The sequence below is a fragment of the Callionymus lyra genome, chromosome 4 (assembly GCF_982586985.1).
Source record: "Callionymus lyra chromosome 4, fCalLyr1.hap1.1, whole genome shotgun sequence".
Taxonomy (NCBI): Eukaryota; Metazoa; Chordata; class Actinopteri; order Syngnathiformes; family Callionymidae; genus Callionymus; species Callionymus lyra.
In genome coordinates this window covers 35,203,952-35,224,123 of record NC_141821.1, presented here as the reverse complement: position 1 = coordinate 35,224,123, position 20,172 = coordinate 35,203,952, and the positions used below count along the sequence as shown (strand labels likewise).

Below are 20,172 nucleotides of genomic sequence, written 5' to 3'. Positions count from 1 at the left end.
AGCAGGTGAGGAGTCAGCCATGTTTATGTGCAGCGTTTGAGCAGAGGAGGGGAGGAGGTGACGTCACACGTGAACATGGAAGAAAACATAAAGAGAAATAAATAAATAAACTCTTCTATCGCGTCACCGCAGTCCCCCCCTCCTCTCCCTGCACTACCTTCAGCTGAGAAGGCGCATTTGTTACGCGAGGTGACTGAAGAGCATCCTATCGCAGCTTTTCAAAATAAAAGCGAAGCGACTCATCTTGTTCAGGCTGCAGGTTACTTCATCATTATAGTCTGTAGATATCGTAAGTCAGTTATTGCATTATTACTTTGAATCCACAGAGATGTGTAGAAACATCACCGAAAACAAATATTGCATTGTCTTATTATTCTGGTTACATCGTCGTTTGCAACCACTACGAACTAAGCAATAACAAATGGCTTCTTTTTCTCCCTTTATCTGGTACCTCTATCCACTCATCACAACTTTGATTGTTGCTAATATTTAGAATAATAAAACTAAAATATCAGCATTTCTTTTTAAACTCATCACAACTTCAATAAAGTTCTACCTATTCTAACCTAACTTTAGATTTATCTTTTTTTATATATGGATACTCGGGACACCGGGATGACGAAGGATTTTTTATTTTTAAAAAAAGGTACAATTTGATGTGAGAAAATGTCGTTAAACTGATGTATCACAATATTTAGTATTTGATATTCAACAGTCCTGAATCTATTTTTTTTTAATCGTACTTATGTTATGGTTTACATTTCAAGTGTGTTTAAAATAAATATATTTTTTATTTACAATAACATGCAAGAGTGCACATTGCTCAGCCATTTTTATGTAACAATCAAACTCCCAACTGTCATTACATGCTCAAATCTAAAAAAAACTCCAGCAAGAGCTCGGTGATGACTGAGAACAAGAGGATACAGTCGACTCCAGCTGCGTTTAGTTGACATTTAGACAAACTTTGGTTTCAAAACAATTGAGGTAGTTTCAATTTCTTAAAGAGTCTGTAAATTCTGCTACATATTTATAATTGTTCTTACAACATCACAATATAACACATCATTGCCCCTGACATTCTTGTTTCAGTCTGCTTCCTTCGTTTGCTTTATTTTGAAAACCTGTAAAGCCCACTTCCTGATTTTTCTCCGCGTAAACACGCCAGACTTGACGCATCTGCATGAAGCTGTAGGACGAGCAGGATAACGGGAACCAAGCAGTGAACTGAAGAGGACCACGTCAGTGTACCAGAACCACGGCCTCTATTGTGTAACCCGCTCTTCAAACACCGTGGTCTCTGATCCCTTCCGGAGTTGAACCCTTGTGTGGGAGCACCTGAGACCCAGCGAGGGGACATCTGTGCCCACCCGGATCTTCTGGAGGACGGCAGGAGAGGGTGCAGCATCACCTCCATCTCAAGCGAAACACGCAGCGGCCATTGGAGAGGAGGACCAGAGGGATGCTGCAGCTGAGGTGGGCCCCGACCCACAATCCCGTGACATCAGCACCCACCACCGCGAGCCCCGGAAACTGACCAGACACCGGCTCTGGCACGGTTTGTGTGTGAAATCGACACTCCAGCAGCGTGCATGTGTGCAAGTGTGTGCGTGAGGAGACGCGCCTGTCTGAGCAGAGATGATACACATCCGGTTCTGACCACGATGATACCGCTCACCGTTCGGCTCCGATAGAACCCGATCTCGAGACTGGACCCCCCCTGATCTGCATCTACCTCCTTCACCCTGATAGGCTGACCCTCCATCTGTGACCGCATCCTTCTGCGCGCCCGTGCACACGAGCTCCTGGTCCGGGTCCACCATGGAGACCACGAAGCTGCCCCCCAGTCCCTCCTCCCCCACCACCAGCTTCTCGGTGCCTTCAGCGGAGAAGGTGGACGGTTTCCCGCGCAGGTCCATGCGCAGAGCTCGACAGAGGAGGTCCCACAGCTCCTCGCAGTTCCGGTACCAGAGCTCCCAGGTGGAGCTCACCCCACTGCCCCTGCTCAAAGGTGAGTCCCCCCATTCCTGCATCATCCGTGACGTCACACCGAATCATCGTATTTACCTGCTATTTCAAACAGGAAGTGGAAAATCACACACACTAGAAACAAAGCAGAGCAAGATGGGAAACTATGAAACATTGTACACATAAAATATAAACGTATATATATATATATATAAAAACATAATACATAAGGATATAACTTTGCCTTAAATGTTTTTTCAAGGGATTTGATGTAGCGCTTTGTGACCCTGGTCTAGAAAGGCGCTATATAAATAGAGATTAGTATTATTATTATTATTATCTTGTTAAGTCAGAAAAAACTATCTTAAAAAAGAGCGGAAAATGTGTTTTTTAAGCTGAAAAACATTTTTTTTTAAATACACACAATACACTTCCATAATCGATAAATGTATGTTTTATGAAGGTTTTTTTTACAGCTACTTTTAACTTTGAATGGTTCTTATTGAATAAAGGTTGGGAATTTCCACACGTTACACTGTAACTGTTGTAAGGGGCCATCAGTCCAAAAGAATGAAGGGGGAAACATAAATGAAAACCAAAAAGCAAATAAATCTAGAAACTGCTTAGAAAAACACTTAATTTTCAAAACCATTAACCCAAAAAAGTAAAGAAAGAAAAGCAGTAAAAAGTCCTGAAAAAAAAACTTTAATGATTTAAATTATTAAATAATAAAATAGTTTGCCATAAAACATTTATACGTGATCATTTTTGTATTTTTACGGGGACCTCATGAGGGCCATTGCACTCATTTGCACCCATTTGTTGGTGAGTGAGCCTGACCTTGACGCAGTCGTCAAATGTGGAAACTCAAGTGGACGACCGAGTGAAGTGAGTCACTCCTGCTACTCTTTAATTCACATACAGAAAGAAGGTCATTTTTCTGACTTAAAAGTTGGTGCAACAGCTTCATGTCTTTAGTGTCCAGTGATTGTAACACTTTTGGTTCTTCTGGATGTTAAGCTCGAACCATTTTTTTTATCAACATGGTTGAAAAGGATCTTCATCAAAGGTCCCACATTGAGCATGTCTGAAGAACCTGACAGTTGCTGAAGGAACATTTGTTGGTCTATACCTCTCATTTCCATAAGAGCTGCGGTTCTGGAGCACCACTGCGGCACGTTCTGGTCCTCAGGAGGAAGTGATCCTGCAGGATGGGACGTCTGTTTAAGGCAGAATGTAGGTCATGTGTAGACAGACTTGTGGGCGTTCAGTCCTCCAGGGATGCTCACTGCTGCTCCGAACTCCTTCTGCTCGTCCTTCTCCATGGCTGGACTGACTATTGGACTTAAATATCAAAATTTAATTTCATCAAGAGAGTCAATTATGCATCACTAGTGGTCGTTTTAAAATTTTCATGAGGCTTAGACATTCATAGTGATGTTTAAAACAAGCATGAAGATAATAATGTCATTAAAGTGAGTCAAGAACTAAGGAAACATATTTTTCCAATTTCGTGGTCAGTGTCATCAGAATATTAAATGGTTGAATTTAGCATTTTCATTCAGATATGTTTCTTCCCACATTTTTTCTGATAACATCCAGCTTTACTGGTTATTTAATCCAAGTGAAACCCAGAGGCTGAACAGCTCAGTCAATTGTTTGCTAGAAATCAAACAATGGCTGAGTGAAAACACTTTGCAGCTAAATGTGGACAAAACTGAAACTCTGGTGATTGCTCCTGATGATAAGGTTCCAGGGTTGAGTCAGTACTTGGGTGAGTTAGGTCAGTCTGTCAAACTGAGCCTGAGAAACCTGGGTGCTGCATTTGACAAACACATGTCATTAGTCTAACACTGCAAAAAAACTGACCAGAAACTGTTTCCTTCAACTGAGAAAATCTATAAATTTAGGAAAATGATGTCACAACATATTTTCGTTTCTAAACAAGAAGGAGCTGTCTCGTCTGCATACAACTCTGCAGCAAGAATTCTGACCCGCTCTTGTAGAAGAACTCACATTTCCCTGATCCTTAAAACTCTTGACTGACTGCCAGTTTCTTTTAGGATCAATTTTAAAATTCTGGTTCTTACTTTCAGAGCTATTCATGATCAGGCTCCTCCTTACATCAGTGATCTGATCCAGCCTTACTCCCCAGCTTGGGCTCTGAGGTCTGTGGATCAGAATCTACTGATGGTTCCTCGCACACGGTTCAGGACCAGAGGAGAGAAATCCTACCAGGCTGTTGCTCCTAAGCGTTGGAACGATCTCCTCTCCTCCTTTAAATTCAACATACAAAATGTTGGTACTTTCAGCCGACCATGCAACGTCCAGACAATTCCCTGACGACCTAGAATCCCAGAATTAAGTAGCTTGGTGCTTTTTTGGTATTGGCTGGTGGCTATTATTGTACTATTATACCAACATTTTTACATTGAATTTAAAATGCTGTGAATTAAAAAACATAGAATTTATAAAATATATTCATGAATTATTGGAACTAGAGTATCCAAATCTACGTATAAAATGTTCTAATTCAATTATAAACATGCTAAAATATACAAACTATTGGATTGTATTACTCCAAAACCAAACTAAAGGCTAAAAATTAAGTGAGATTAAAATGTTATACTTCCATAGAGATGTTAAAGATGGAGGACGACGTCAACAATGTGACTCTCGGTCCTCAGGAAGAGATTGCTGAGCCACGAGTATCGATATGCTGTCACACACTGTTCTGGAGGAAGTGAGTAAACACCGGACAGCAAATTATTGATGAGGACATTTTTGGGAAGTACAACAATGTTTGAGAGGCACGCGTGTGTAAATAAAAACATATAAAACATTCTGTTGTTGTACAAATCTACAGCATGATGAATGGATTATTTAATTGTTTTATTTGATTGATCTTCTACATCTTTCCGCATTTCCTGTCAGGAGTTGCAACAGCATCTCAGCCTCTTTCACCACAATCATGTCTTGAGTCGACTTTATTGTTTTTCCTCAACAAAGTTTGACATTTGTAGCCTCAAGTTGGTCCCAGTGTGATCGACGGTGCTGATTTCAAAACTGCTTATCTCTTCCTTTCAACTGATATCCGTGGCTCTTTGAAGTTGACAGATCTTGTCCCGGATGAGTCTCTGACTCAATCTTACCATTTGCTATGTGGGAACCGTGGTTCAATATTGAACTTCTCTCTCTTCTGCCTAACAGGACGAGACAAACACTCAGCCTTCTGTTTGTCCTTCCATAAAAGCTGCATGGTCATCTGGAATGTTGCTCCTTAAGATTGCTCTTCCAAAGATCCTTCGTGTTTGATCAGCCTTTTTGCCTAATGGTACTTTTGCCACTATCCTTAGATTGAACAGGAGAAGTGTGGTTTGCGATCTGGTCTCAACCCTCATCCAGGTCTTTGAAGGTTCATGGGAGTTTAGTCAACCATTTCAAATATTGTGGACTTGGAGAAGTCATTTGATCCTGTTGTTCAAGGGGTGCTCTGGGGCTTTGTGTTACCAAACTTATTAACACTTATTTGGACCACATTTCTGGTAATAAGTATGGGTGTATATGGGCATTAATCTGGCGGTACAATAGTACTACAAAACAAGGACAACCATAGGAGATATTGTCTGTATGTCTACAATACAATAACATCAGCTTTAAAAACTCTATCCTCTTGTCCTCAGTCATCGCCGGGAGGTTGAATTTCAACACAAAAATGAACAAACACTGTTAACTGTATCTGTAAAATTTGCATGGGAATTCTAAAAATTAAAAAACAAATATCGATACACTATAATGAAAAAAACGATATCTATATCGAAATTTTATATGAGGAAATATTTTTCTAGTCAGGGTTGGGTTCCAATCCCAAATGTATCTTGGCCAGAGTTACAGATACAATTGGCCGAAATTGTCTGGACTCTACCCCAGGAATATAGAAGCTGAGGGTTTAGGTCATTGGTTAGAGACTCAAAGGTCCACTACCCCCAATGGAGAGAAGCCAGTAGAGGCCGCACCCTTTATGGATGCCTCCCACAGAAGACATGTCCAACTTGGAAGAGAACTTGGGGCAGACCAAGGACCCGTTGTAAAGACCAGGAGAAGGACAGCTCAGTGGTTTCTGCTGAGAGGGAAATCCTCTTTGCTTGGGCATCTACCAATGCAACCTGACCCTGACTATCATCAGAAAGAAGAGCAAACTGAGACAATAAGCCTCTCTTTAGGGGGTGAAGCCTCAGTAAGTAAGTAAGTAAGTAAGTAATTTATATTTGTAGAGCGCTTTTTCAGACCAGGGTCACAAAGCGCTTATACAAACAAAACAATAGTCAATAAAATATATACTTTAAAAAGATTAAGACGCATAACACAAACACAGGAGTCTCAGAAGATCAAGGAAAAGCCTGCAAGAATAAAAATGTCTTAAGATGTTTATTGAAGGAGTCAGTTGTGTGCGCGGAACCATCAGTAGATTCTGTTCCACAGACCTCAGAGCCCAAGCTGGGGTGTAAGGCTGGATCAGATCACTGATGTAAGGAGGAGCCTCCTCGGGTGACGCCGCGCCAACAGGTCCTCTATCAAAAGGTCACATTCCTGCAGCTCGCAAAATCTTTCACAATGATTCATCCTGCTGACTCCTGAGAGTCATCATACTTGCGTATGTATGAGGATGGTTTAGAAAACTATGTTGCCATGGTAACACACAATTCATTCACTAAGCCATGAGTGACTACCTAAGTGGGAGGTTTTGTATGTAAATAATACCTCACATGTTAAAAAAAAGTTAGAAGCAATGTGAAAACAATAATTATGATACGATGATTACACCAAGTTTTCAACCAGAAAACAAATGTGTTGGAGGTATGCCTTGTGTTGCCTCTGGGTCAAGGTGAACGACCTCCAACACTGCATATGTTGTTCATCTTGACCTAGCGACAACACAAGGGTTAAAAAGTCCACTGTGACTATTCGACTGAATTTTATGAATATAAATGGGCTGCACACATGTTTTTTTTCTTCTCTCTAATAAAATAAAAGTTTGTTTTAATTAAATGTATAATGGTACGTTTTTGCAAATATTAGTTTGTTAGGTTAGTCTTGTGTAAAAACTATAATACAAATTCTATCTGTATTAATTTAACTATACTCAACTTATACCTAATACATACAGTACTGTGCAAAAACTATGTGCAAGTGTACCTAGAAAAATTGATGCTGTTTTGAAGGCAAATATTGATTTGATTTACATTTCTCTTCTGTTCATTCAATGCATTTTGTTAATTGATTAAAATGAACTATTAACACTTCCATTTTGGAACGCATTCTTAGTTTACAGCCTTTTTTCACACCTGCCTAAAAGTTTTGCACAGTACTGTATATCTGCAAAAAACTTTCAACCCAACGTTTTTTGAAACTTTTTATTTTTCTAATGTAATTTCTACTACTTTCTCCAAAAATCACTGCAGCCACGCATAGATCACAAGACATACAAACATTAGAGACCGGTTAAAAATATTTTTACTTGCAAAGTTGAGAATCGTTAAACAAAGATGATATTATTAAATCAGATTTGTGTCAATGTCAGTAAGTAAACAAGTTTATATTTCAATGATTTTACCCTAAATTTTCCTTTATTTATCAAAATAAGGGGTCTCTGGGGTTAATCATTCTTAAGTATGGCCTCTTAAAAATATACTTTTTCCTGATGCTTCGTCTCCTGATTACTTCTTCTATTGTTTTTATGAGCATTATATATATTTTTTTATATTGTACTTTTCTCAAAGAATGAGAGTATTAATTCCCAAAATAAATTATAGTAGATTATTGAAACAGCAATATTAAAATTTGGTCGTTAAAAGGTTGTATCAGAATTTTTTTTTTCTGCATCTGATCCGAACATCAAGTGTTTTCATCCATGTGAGTTCTTGATGAATTCTGCTTGTGGAGCTGCACTCAGCTACAGTCGCGACCCAGTTGGCATGTCGGAATGTGGCCATAATGTACTGCCCATTTTAGTGGCGCGAGAAAATAAACATTCCACTGTGTTCTGGACAAAATACAGCGCGACAATGATCTCGTTAAGGAAGCGCTGCTTGTCTGATTCGTCCGCACAGAACAAAACTCACAAAAGTTTATTTAAAAAGAGTTGGAGCTTCATTCAACAGCCGGGAAACTAGTCCTTGCTTTCCTTCCCTCCCGATGCCAGGTGATATTTACGGAATGATCCGTCTCACTCGTCACAGTTACGCCCACTGATTGCAAACTGTCCAGGCAGGAAGTCATGCGTTCTAATGAGGTGATAAAGCTTCTAAATTCTATTAGCGTTGCTAACAGGCGGTTTCTTGTGCCTGAATGACACATCTGATCACACACGTCCACTCGCTATGTAACATTTAGGCAGACATAGTTTTCTCCACTAGTCATTCCACTCTCCTTTGTCATACATTTAAGTTAGAAAGTGTAATTTCCTACTGTCACTATTTTGATTTTTCTCACATTTTACTTATTATTTCTCGCAAATTTCGAAACCACGGATGGGTTTAGTTGACGACTGAAAACAGTCAAAATAAATCATTATGTTTCTTATATTCATTTTCACTAGTTTACAGATTTCTTTTTAGTAAACTTGACTGAAACAATTTTCTTAGCGTGTTTTAGTGTGTCAAGAGTCACAGACTAAATTATACTTCAGAGAAAGTTGGAGCTTTTCAACCCCCTTTAAGACAGTAATAATCGATAGCACAGAAATTATTAAAAAAAACTTTTCTGTTCCACACCGGGGGCTGGGGACCAGAGAACCTGAAATGACAGGAACTTCCTGTTATCTGATTGATCTATAAGCTACTTGTGCTTTTACCAGAAGTTACTGGAATTCCACAGGGGCCTGTGCTTGGTCCAGATGATTCTCTCTCTGTGGACACATATACAGTTACCATTGCATGGCTTTACTGGGATCATTTGTGAGAGTGTAGGCGAGGGAAGCGCTGACAGGAAGGGAGTGGACAGTAAGTGGTCAGACGGAGGAAGCAACTATACATCAACCACCTGACTGTCAGACCTGGCAGCTTAATCCCTGAAAAGTATGGTCGGTTTAAGACATTACTAATCGTCACCCAACTGTTTTATGCAACTTCCTATTAACCCTTGAGCTCTTTCAGAGTGTTTACTGTCCTTTTCTGGTCTGTATCGATCAACATTCAAACAAAAGTTGAACCTGTTCATGCCACTTTCTGCTTAGACGTTGAAATCCTAACCTTCATTGATCCAATGGGAGACAATATATGATCCTCTCAGGTTAGTTTCACCTCTAATTGATCAACGATCAACCATTTCCTGCTCAAGATTATTGCTCACTAGTGCAATAATCTGGAATGTGTTGATCACACCTATATGTTTATATTGATTCCCCGCTGACATATAATTGTATTTGATCTCCTCACATGCAGCTACAAAACAATACTCACTTTTGATCAGATCTCATAAACGGCTCACGTTAGCAACAATCTATCGATGTTATTGATCAGACGTGTCAAGCTCAATCAAAGTATTGGGACGAACGAAATTTATATTTAACTGTCTTGCAAGTATGAGTGATGTTATTTTTTATTCCTTGTGTAAAATATCTCAATTATCTCTGTTTTTTGAACTTCTCTTTAGAATACTCATCAAATTCATCCCTTCACTTAAACAGAAATGTTTTACTGTTATTGGAAGTCTCTGTATAATTGTTGGACATCCACTAGGAAAATGTATCATCTTATCTTAAACACTGGTATCTTTAATTGTCAGAAATATCAACATAAATATTAATCTTAGTTGTTTTGAGCCCATCTGATGGGTTCTTAAAATGAATTGGTAGGCCAGGTTTTGCCCCCTGGTCATGAGTTTGACACATGTGTTATAGAGATAAAACAGAATTACTGCCTGATCTTTTAAAATGTTTGAAATACAAGTTTTAGGCAAAAAACTTTAAACTTTAAAATTGTAATAAAAATAAATTAACATTGAAGAAAATAAATATATATAAATACATGCAACATCTCTTCAAGTATAAACTTTTAAATCTGAAGAAATAATTAAGAATGTCATTTTTCATTCTTTTAAATAATCTTAAAAGATTCAAAAACGTTTTCACATAGCAATAGCAGTTCAATTCTTGGGGAAAATCTTGCTATCTTGAGTCACCTCGACGATCCTGTGCATCCTTCCTAGCTTCCCCTTCTTGTCCTCGGTTACCACTTCATGAACCTCTTTGGTTTTGTACTATGGGAGGAAACCAGAGTAAACCTAAGTGAACACGGCGAGAACATACAAACATAGAACAGACTCGTCTCTTGACAAGTTTAACGTCCCTAAATTTGTCTCCAAACTTAAAACTCTTTGTGCCACAGATAACTTAGTATTATTATTAAACATATACTTTAGTTAAAAATCTCAAGGGCCGAACCTGTCCCTCGAGCCTGCAGGCCTGGAGGTGGTTTAACAGCGGGATTGACTAAAGAAATAAAGAAGCTATCCGTGTCACACAGGCGAGCTAATCTTTTAGCAAATGACTATTCTCAGTAACACGTGAGTATTTGTTAATCAGATTAAAGTTAATCTTTTACTCTAATTCTTAATCTCTTGTGTTTTTATCACAGTGACGCGTCTGTGGACTGAAAATAAAAGATTTAGTCACACTTGATGCCCCAAATCACGACCAGGACTTTATTAAGTAAAAGGGTGTCACCAGAATATTAAACTGTTCAATTCTTTTATAACAAATGTTGAAACCTTATGTAAATGTTTTTTGTTTTTTTTAAGTTTCTTTTCCAAGTTTCTAATCATTTAATTTGTTTTGTACTGAAAGGTTTAACTTTTTTGTTGTTGTAATAATTTAATTTAAAAACATTTATTGAAAGGTTGATTTTAAAAATGTATTTAATTAGAAAGAAACGTTATTTTGTGTTTAATATTCTGATATCAATAATTCACAAATAAATGCCCAACATTTCAATAGTGTTTGATTTGTGAGAAACAATCCAATGATAAAATCAAACAATTTTATAAATGAAGGGTAAAATCAAAGTCTGGTTCATTTCAAATAGTATTTGAAATCACTACAAATGTAGTCTTATCAACAAGTGTATATATGTTTATCTTGAAATACATGTAAAAAAGCGTATGTATAATAAAAGTGTATATTTATATGGCAGTATAGTAGTTTTCCTGCAACTGTGTGTAGGTTTATGAATGGACTGTGAACAGTTGAACTTCAGTTACATCAGGGGGAAGTCAGGAGCCAGAGCGATGATGTCATCAATCACTCCATGAGAAGAATTATCTTGAGATTAGCCAGATTACGACTCCTCCCACTCTTTAAACCCCTCCTCCTTCTGTCACTCTTTCCTCTGTTGTCTCCTCACCTTCTCCTCTCTGCATCACCGTGTGTGAATAATGAGGTGCAGAGGCGGCCAGAATAGAAGCTGTCCTCCTCCTCTTCCTCCTCTTTCTCCCCTTCCTCATCTTCCTCCTCATCCTCCTCATCCTCCTCTTCCTCCTCCCTTGTTCTTTCTGTCACACTCGGTCCCAAACCGGATCACCGTTATTTAAAGAATTGACTCGCTCAGTTAAGGAGAAAAAGCCTCTGAGAGATGTTGGGAGGGAGGGCTGATGATGGAGGGATGGAGGGGATGGATATTTTGAAATGGGGTTGATGGAGAGAAGAAAAGGGAGGGGAGAGAGATGATGGTGGGAGGAGGAGGGATGATGTCATTCTGCTCCTCTCTCTCCTCCTGTTTCCCTACTGAGATGCTTGTGTTTCTTCAGCAGATAAATTTAGACTCCAGCAGCGCTGTGTGTGTTTAGATGTGTCTGTAGTTGTGTATATTTATGTGTGTGTGTGTTTAGATGTGTCTGTAGTTGTGTTTATTTATGTGTGTGTGTTTAGATGTGTCTCTAGTTGTGTATATTTATGTGTGTGTGTGTTAAGATGTGTCTGTAGTTGTGTATATTTATATGTGTGTGTGTTTAGATGTGTCTGTAGTTGTGTATATTTATGTGTGTGGATGTTTAGATTTGTCTGTAGTTGTGTATATTTATGTGTGTGTGTTTAGATGTGTCTTTAGTTGTGTATATTTATGTGTGTGTGTGTTAAGATGTGTCTGTAGTTGTGTATATTTATATGTGTGTGTGTTTAGATGTGTCTGTAGTTGTGTATATTTATGTGTGTGTGTTTAGATGTGTCTGTAGTTGTGTATATTTATGTGTGTGTGTGTGTTTAGATGTGTCTGTAGTTGTGTTTATTTATGTGTGTGTGTGTTAAGATGTGTCTGTAGTTGTGTATATTTATATGTGTGTGTGTTTAGATGTGTCTGTAGTTGTGTATATTTATGTGTGTGTGTGTTTAGATTTGTCTGTAGTTGTGTATATTTATGTGTGTGTGTTTAGATGTGTCTGTAGTTGTGTATATTTATGTGTGTGTGTGTTAAGATGTGTCTGTAGTTGTCCATATTTATGTGTGTGTGTTTAGATGTGTCTGTAGTTGTGTATATTTATGTGTGTGTGTTTAGATGTGTCTGTAGTTGTGTATATTTATGTGTGTGTGTGTTTAGATTTGCCTGTAGTTGTGTATATTTATGTGCGTGTGTGTTTTGATGTGTCTGTAGTTGTCTATATTTATGTGTGTGTGTTTAGATGTGTCTGTAGTTGTATATATTTATGTGTGTGTCTTAAGTTTAACAATTGGTCCAGATATATTTTAGTATCTTTTTTAAGGAACGTTAATATCAAATCATAAAGAATGGCATAAGGTTTGACAATCCAACATGGTGGAACACTTAATGGAAAAATGCCAAATAGGTGACAAAAACTTAAGTAATTGGTCACATGTTTAAAAAACATTCGCAAACATAGACTCCAACAACACTTCAAACATGCAAGATTATTTCAAATGAAATATGGGAACAGATATGCACTGAAGAATGCACAATGATTAAAAAATGGAAGTTTTTCACAAGATTGTATAGTGTTTAATGAGGTCCGGGGCAGAGGTATGCAATGAATGTGCTTTTCTAGATTAAAGGTTGTTATTTTATGAATTTGGAAATCTGTTGTTGGACATCATCAAAACAAACATTAGTCTGGTGGGTGTGTTCCTTTTTAATCTAGGCTGGTGGTGTCAGACTGCAGACTCTACCGTATTTTTTTTTCATGTCAAAGCTGGACTCTTGAGCCATTATCTCCCACTCACCATCTTCCTCCGTCCTCGACTCCATTCTTCTCAAACTCCTCTCAGAGCTGCTCCATTACCTCGAGTCACGCTGTCATCAAGAAGATTTGATCTTCACGACCTGACAGTTCGACACGACTGTGTGAACTTGTGAGCTGCGTGTTTGTGCAGTCGGCAAGAAAAGATCCGATGACTAAATCAGAGCTCAGACATGAAAGTATCTTAATATATGTACAGGACAACCGTTAACACAGGCCTTCTGGGCTCGTTCAAAGTTTTTTCAGACTGACTGATCTTGATTTCTTAAAGTGACGATCAGTTCTTTTATTAAATGAATTATAAGGTTCTGTTCAAAAGAGGTGGAACGTCTTCCTAGAACTTTACACAGTCCTGTTGACTCGCTTTTGAACCACTTGCATATTCATGACCTGGATAAACAAGAACCTTCATGGACAGATGTTCTTGTACTGTTCGGTCCCGTGTGTCAAAATCTTAATATAACTATTTCTTCTCTAAAGGTTCTTGTTGTGTTTCTCATTTGTTTTGGGTGTGATAAACAGTTGAGTTACATTAAATAAGGGGGTTCTCTAACTTTTTGTCTTAATAAAAATCTTCATTTAAAATCTTCATTTTGTGTTCACTGGTGTTGTCTTGAACTAATATTTAAATAGATGGAAATATATATATTCAATGTAAATAAATGTATTGTCATGTGACACTTCTATTATCTTTTATTCATTATAATTAATTATTAATTAATTATTGATTTTCTGGAACTCCTGTTGTGTTATCAGTTATTCTTGATCTTTAAAGTATATACTTTATTGAATATTGTTTTGATTGTTTAAGCGCTTTGTGACCCTGGTCTAGAAAAGCGCTATACAAATAAAAATTACTTACTTACTACTTATTATCATGTCCTTACACCTGAAAGCTTCAGAGTTCAAATCTTGTTGATTTTATTATTTAGATTAAGAGGTTTCTTGAAGCTTATTTCTTGTCCCCAAATAACGCTCTTTTTTCACCGCATTTGCATATTGTTTTAACCTGGTTCATGGAATTCCACTTCCGGATGACTCACAGATATTTTTAGTGCTTGAGTCATGGATCACTCAGAACCTCACAATTACATTTCTGTCAAAATATGTGTTTTTTATTGCGATACCTTCAAAATATTCTCAGCAGCGGGAATTGAACCCTCACTCACGCCCCCCTCTCTTGTGTTTTGGACCCTGCAGACGCCCCCGTGGCAGAACTTCATGACCTCTTCTGTAAGAAGCTGCAGCAGTGCTGCGTCCTCTTCGACTTCCTGGACTGCGTGGCCGACCTTAAAGGGAAGGAGATCAAACGTGCGGCGCTCAACGAGCTGGTGGAGAGTGTTGCCACCAGCAGGGGGGTCCTCATCGAGCCCCTCTACCCGGAGGCCATCAAGATGGTAAACTCACCCGCATGATGGGGGAGGCATGTCTCCCTCCGACTAACAAGGGGGTTTAAAGACTGTTGGAATTGTTTAATAGCCTGACAAACCAGTGGAGTGATGGACTGGATCGATGAGTGAAGATGGAGAATGAATAATGGATGGAGAGATTGCAGAGATGATGGCTGGGAGGTCGAGGAAGCAATGATCTTACTTACGGGGAGATGCTGGGCTAAACAGATGGAGGGAGGGACTTGTGGATGAGTAGAGGTGCAGGTTTATTGACACGGTGAGATAAGAATAGATAAAACATATGCAGAGGTTGATAATTAACTGAAATTAAATTGATTTAAAGTTTGAAAAGAAGTGTGAGGTTAGAAATTTATTAGGATTTTTTTTTAAACAATTTGAAGCAGAGCAAAAAACGAAATTTGACAAAATGAAAAATATATATATATATATTTACAAATGTACTAATGAAATAAAATCAAATGAGATACTAATCTGAGATATAACAATAAAGTGTGTTACTGGTCTGAAAGTTCCGTTTGAAAAGGGCCTTTAAAAGGGATCGATGATTGTTTGTCCGACACAAGAGTGTGTTTTGAATGTGTTTGACCTCAGCTGGTGGATGAAGAGATGGTGGAGATAGCCTACAGTAAGAGGTGACAAGAAAAGAGAAACAAAGGAAGGAGTGATGAGGAGGAGGAACAACTAGGTGTGATGAAGCACAGATGGAGTTCGCTATAAAGAGGGATGCAAAAAACGAAAGTAAGAAAGTGAGAAAGAAAGACGTGTCACCCGTTAAATATCACATTTTGGTTACAAAAGAATGTGTGTCATGAAAGTTTCGAAACAGAAAGTGGTTGATAAAGGAGTCCTGGAGTTCAGAGGAAACATATTCAGGCCTATGCGAATGTCAGGGACACAATGAATACAATCAGTATCGATCTTTACTACGAGTTGAATCGATGCCGACATGATAGAGCATCAGAATGCTGCTGTTTAACCAAAGCAATGCTAAAAATAAAGAGTCAGAAGATGATTATATGATGAAAGGATGTGTAATCTGACACCTTGAATATTCTCCGTCCAAACTTCTGATTCTCTGGGAGAGTGGGGGGCTGTAGTGTTGCTGTGACGTTTTTAGCTGGTTGGTGTCGTGGGTGTCTGTTGAATGAATCACCGCGGTTAGGAATCATGATGCATCAGCTGTTCTCTTCCATGAATAACATCAAATATATCGGGAAAAAAAGCCGGTGTGGAAGAGAAGAATCCTTTCTGACACCGAAACATCTCGTCTTCCAAGGATTTTGTTTCCAAATGCTCCTCTGTATTGTTTTCTCCTGATGCTTCAGGCACACATATGTTCCAAATATCTCAACACAAACCCCTGACTGATTTTATTTTGTTGTTTCCAAGATCTCCGTCAATATCTTCAGGACTCTTCCGCCCAGTGAGAATCCAGAGTTTGACCCAGAGGAAGACGAGCCCACGCTGGAGGCCTCTTGGCCGCACCTGCAGGTGCTTTATCTTAACTGAACTTTTCAAAATAACCCAAATCTTATCAATAACTTCTGTTTTTTTCTCTCTATTAGCTGGTTTACGAATTCTTCCTCCGTTTTCTGGAGAGTCCAGACTTCCAGCCTTCTATGGCTAAACGCTACGTTGACCAGAAATTTGTTCTTCAGGTAAAATTGTTGTGTTTGACTTTTCTGAAAATGTCTTTGTACCCTTCAATAACAGTTTATTTTTAAATACACTGTACCTCCCTGATATACAGTATATGTGACACTTGAGACTTTTCATAAAAAATGAACTTCTTAATGCAAGTAATGGTGAAGCATAGTTGGTCAACATAACAAGTTCTCAACCTCTGTGGTCTGCCTCTTGTTTTTATACGTGAGAATGATCCTGACAAACGTCCGTCTGTTTGGCAGCTCCTGGAACTGTTTGACAGCGAAGACCCCCGTGAGAGGGAATACCTGAAGACCATCCTTCACCGTGTTTATGGGAAACTTCTTGGCCTGCGAGCATACATCCGCAAACAGATCAACAACATATTTCTGCGGTAATCCGATGCCTTTTGAAGTCCCACATCTAATCTGATTCTGCCACATGTCCCTGTTCTCCCCTAAAGGTTTAAATGTTTATTGGGGAAATGTTACGAACAGTAACCCCATGATGGGTTCCGACCAAAAGAAAGTTATTTATTTGTCTTTCTCGCAATAGATTTGTTGTTGAATTAAGCTGAACTACATTAGCAACTTCATTTCAGTTATGTAATTGTAAGGCACATCTGACTTAGTGGGAGTCTGTCTGTTAATATACAATTAGATTTCAGGTGCTTGAGATGTGGAAGGGCTGACCAATAGGTCAGGTTCTGATTAAAGACTTATCATAATCATACAGATGCAGAGGACCTGCATTTTTCCGCTCCTAAAAAGCATCTGGTCAACTGAATCTGATTAGTGATAAATGTATGACTAAATGACACATTACTTTCAGAGAAAAACATGATCTAGTGTTAGCAGCAAGTTTAGATTATCTGCTTATTTTCTTTAAAGCTGTGGTAAAATTGAGTCCATTTAAATGTTTACGAGTTTAGCCACTGAGTGATAGTGTCAGCACTAAGAAGTTTCTTTGCTTTCACTTTAGCTAAATTAAGAGAATTGCTTTTCGAGTGCTGCTACATTTGTGGTAACATATCTGGCTTCAGCTACAATAGCAAGTTCACTTCACTTGGTCTACTTCACATTAAAAAAACACAATTTTCTCATTTGTGCTCCTCTGAAAAAAAGGTATAAATACATTTGTTTAAAATATAAACATTCAAGTCTTGTGTTCTCTCTCTCAGATTCATTTATGAAACAGAACATTTCAACGGTGTTGCAGAGTTACTGGAGATCCTGGGAAGGTACGTTAACAAGTTAACAATCGTCTTTACATGTGTTTAGATCTTCATGTGCAGCAGTAAAGAGCACCAGTGTCACAACACTACAATAAATGAGAAATATTGAAAGGCTCCGGCAGGATGAGTCAGTGCAGGAGAGAGAGGCTTGCATTCATGTTGATGGTAACAGAGGTATTTTTAGCTCCTCCCACACAACCAGAACCACAGCAGTTGTAGAAGAAGAAGACAAATGTTGTGATGAAAAACTCAAAATACTAACACAATACCTAACATAGTCAGTTGAACAGATAGAACCTGGTACAGCATACATTCTGTTATCTTGTCTCTCCAGCATCATCAACGGCTTTGCACTTCCCCTTAAAGCCGAACACAAACAGTTCCTGGTTCGAGTCCTGATCCCATTGCACACTGCCAAGTCCCTGTCAATCTTCCACGCACAGGTATTTTGTTTTACTTCAGCTAAGACTTATTTGTAATTGTACACAGCAACAGCAGAGGCTGACCAGAAAAATGACCAGAGTTGGATTTGAACCAACAACTTTCTTCTTCTAGTGATCTAAAAAAAACAGCGATTTGCTGGTTTAATAGCTAACTTGAAGATAGTAAGAAGCTGATCAAGTTGAGGAGATGTGTAAGACATAAAGAAATACAAATAAAAGATCCCTAAAGTGTATTTGCACCCAATAATTTAGCATTGTCGCTGATGTACCACGGGGGGGCAGAGTTGAGTCGCTGACATGTCCATTTTCCAACTGAGTTGAACAATTGTTGTGATTCTTTGTGTGTCTATATGTACACGTGTGTTTTCAGTAGTGAGTGACATCACTCTTTCCAAGATAAACATATACTGCCTCTGTCGCCACGGAGACCTTTCCCCCACGGCAATTTGCTAATTTGAAGCGACCATACACACTCACACACACACTCACATACACTCTCTTTTTGTTCAACATTCTCACACACATATGTGCGTGCACACAAATTTAGCAGAGTCTTGACTGAAGTTCAAAGTATTAGTTTCTCAGTGTCGTCTCTTATTGTGTGAAAATCTGCTTGTTGAAAAACAATAATGGGAGAGTGGTTTCCAGTATTTGTGTGTCTCTGTGATGGAAGGGAAACCTGTCAGAGTGTGTCTCCAGTCTAACACACTGTAATTGGCTCCGGTGTGCTGGAAGCCAGAATGAACGGCGGATGAGGAAACGTGCACACATTTGTGACACACGTCTTCCACTGGAAAACTTCTGTTCAGGCATTAGCAGGTTTTAATCCGAGGATAAGTGATAAGTTATCTTTTGTACTCTTGTCAGCCTCAGGCTGTGTGTGTGTGTTTGTGTACGCGTGCGTGTGTGTGTGTGTCTAGGTCTGTTTGTGTGCGTGTGGTTGTGTGTGTGTGTGTGTGTGTGTGTGTGTGTGTGTGTGTGTGTGTGTGTGTGTGTGTGTGTGTGTGTGTGTGTGTGTGTGTGTAACTCTCTGTGTCTCTGCTCTGACAGCTAGCCTACTGTGTGGTGCAGTTCATGGAGAAAGATGCGACAGTGACTGAATACGTGAGTTTGTTATCATTTGTTCTTCAAGAAAGCTCAATTGTTTTAGACATGCTTTCATAATAATAATATATATACATTCATTATTATATGCATTATTTAAAACGTTTTTTATTTATTCAGTTTATACTATATTGCACTATTTTTAACTTATCATTTTTATATTTATATATTTTATATATACATCACTCTGCTGTGTTTTTTAAAGGTTGCCAAGCAATGAAATTTTGTTGCCAGTTTCACTGCTGTGTTTTCTGTGCAACGACAATAAAATAAAGTCTAAAGTCTAGTCTGAATCTCTCTCTCTAATAAAATCCAGTTTCTAAAGGTTTCTCTTGTCTCTCTCTCTCCACAGATCATCAGAGGACTGCTTAAGTACTGGCCCAAAACCTGCACACAGAAGGAGGTGAGCACATGTACAAGTGCTATGGAAGTACATCAGCATTGTCTGCATATTGGATGTTTGGATTAAATTATTAACTGAAATCGTTGTTCAAGCATTGAATAAAAAACAAATCTATTAAATAATAAAAAATAAAAAAAATCTATGAAATAATTGAAAAAAAAAAAATTCTATGTTAAAAGATTAAAGATGTATAAAAGAAAAATACAACTATACAGAAACAGCTTTATTGGCCACAATATGTAAACAATGTAGTTTCATTTTACCGACTGTTTATGTCATCCTCAGAATTAGCTTTTTTTTGTACACGAAAGAAAGAATAGACATAAAAATAGATATAAGTTAGTGCAAGAAGAGCCAGTGCAAAACAGTCAGCGCAACATGAATGAAAGTGGAGATAGCGGCAGGTGATGGCACTGATATACTTCCATACACACACTTACATCATTGTGTGTTCTTGTGTGGATCTGTGACTTATGACTGGTGTGTGTTTGTTAAGGTGATGTTCCTCGGGGAGATCGAGGAGATCCTGGACGTCATTGAACCGACCCAATTCATCCGGGTCCAGGATCCGCTCTTCAAGCAGATAGCTGCCTGCATCTCGAGTCCTCACTTCCAGGTGTGTGTGTTTGCAAATATCTGTGCGGCGCAACTTTGTGGGTAATGCTGACAACTGTGTGTGTATCCAGGTGGCAGAGCGAGCTCTCTACTTCTGGAACAACG

At 38.6% G+C, this 20,172-nt stretch overlaps 1 protein-coding gene across 1 annotated transcript in view; it reads left to right on the top strand.

The window, feature by feature from the left end:
- Positions 1-1,183: 1,183 nt before the first annotated feature.
- ppp2r5b (protein phosphatase 2, regulatory subunit B', beta) overlaps positions 1,184-20,172 on the top strand; it is a 23,714-nt gene continuing 4,725 nt past the window's right edge. Inside the window, exons 1-11 of the mRNA XM_087789999.1 lie at positions 1,184-2,011; positions 14,413-14,609; positions 16,014-16,115; positions 16,190-16,282; positions 16,532-16,662; positions 17,449-17,508; positions 17,837-17,945; positions 18,996-19,049; positions 19,402-19,452; positions 19,949-20,068; positions 20,139-20,172. The exon at positions 20,139-20,172 is cut by the window's right edge and continues 94 nt beyond it. Of these exons, the coding sequence (XP_087646125.1) occupies positions 1,822-2,011; positions 14,413-14,609; positions 16,014-16,115; positions 16,190-16,282; positions 16,532-16,662; positions 17,449-17,508; positions 17,837-17,945; positions 18,996-19,049; positions 19,402-19,452; positions 19,949-20,068; positions 20,139-20,172 (1,141 nt within the window). The 5' untranslated portion in view covers positions 1,184-1,821. The remainder of the gene's footprint in view (positions 2,012-14,412; positions 14,610-16,013; positions 16,116-16,189; positions 16,283-16,531; positions 16,663-17,448; positions 17,509-17,836; positions 17,946-18,995; positions 19,050-19,401; positions 19,453-19,948; positions 20,069-20,138) is intronic.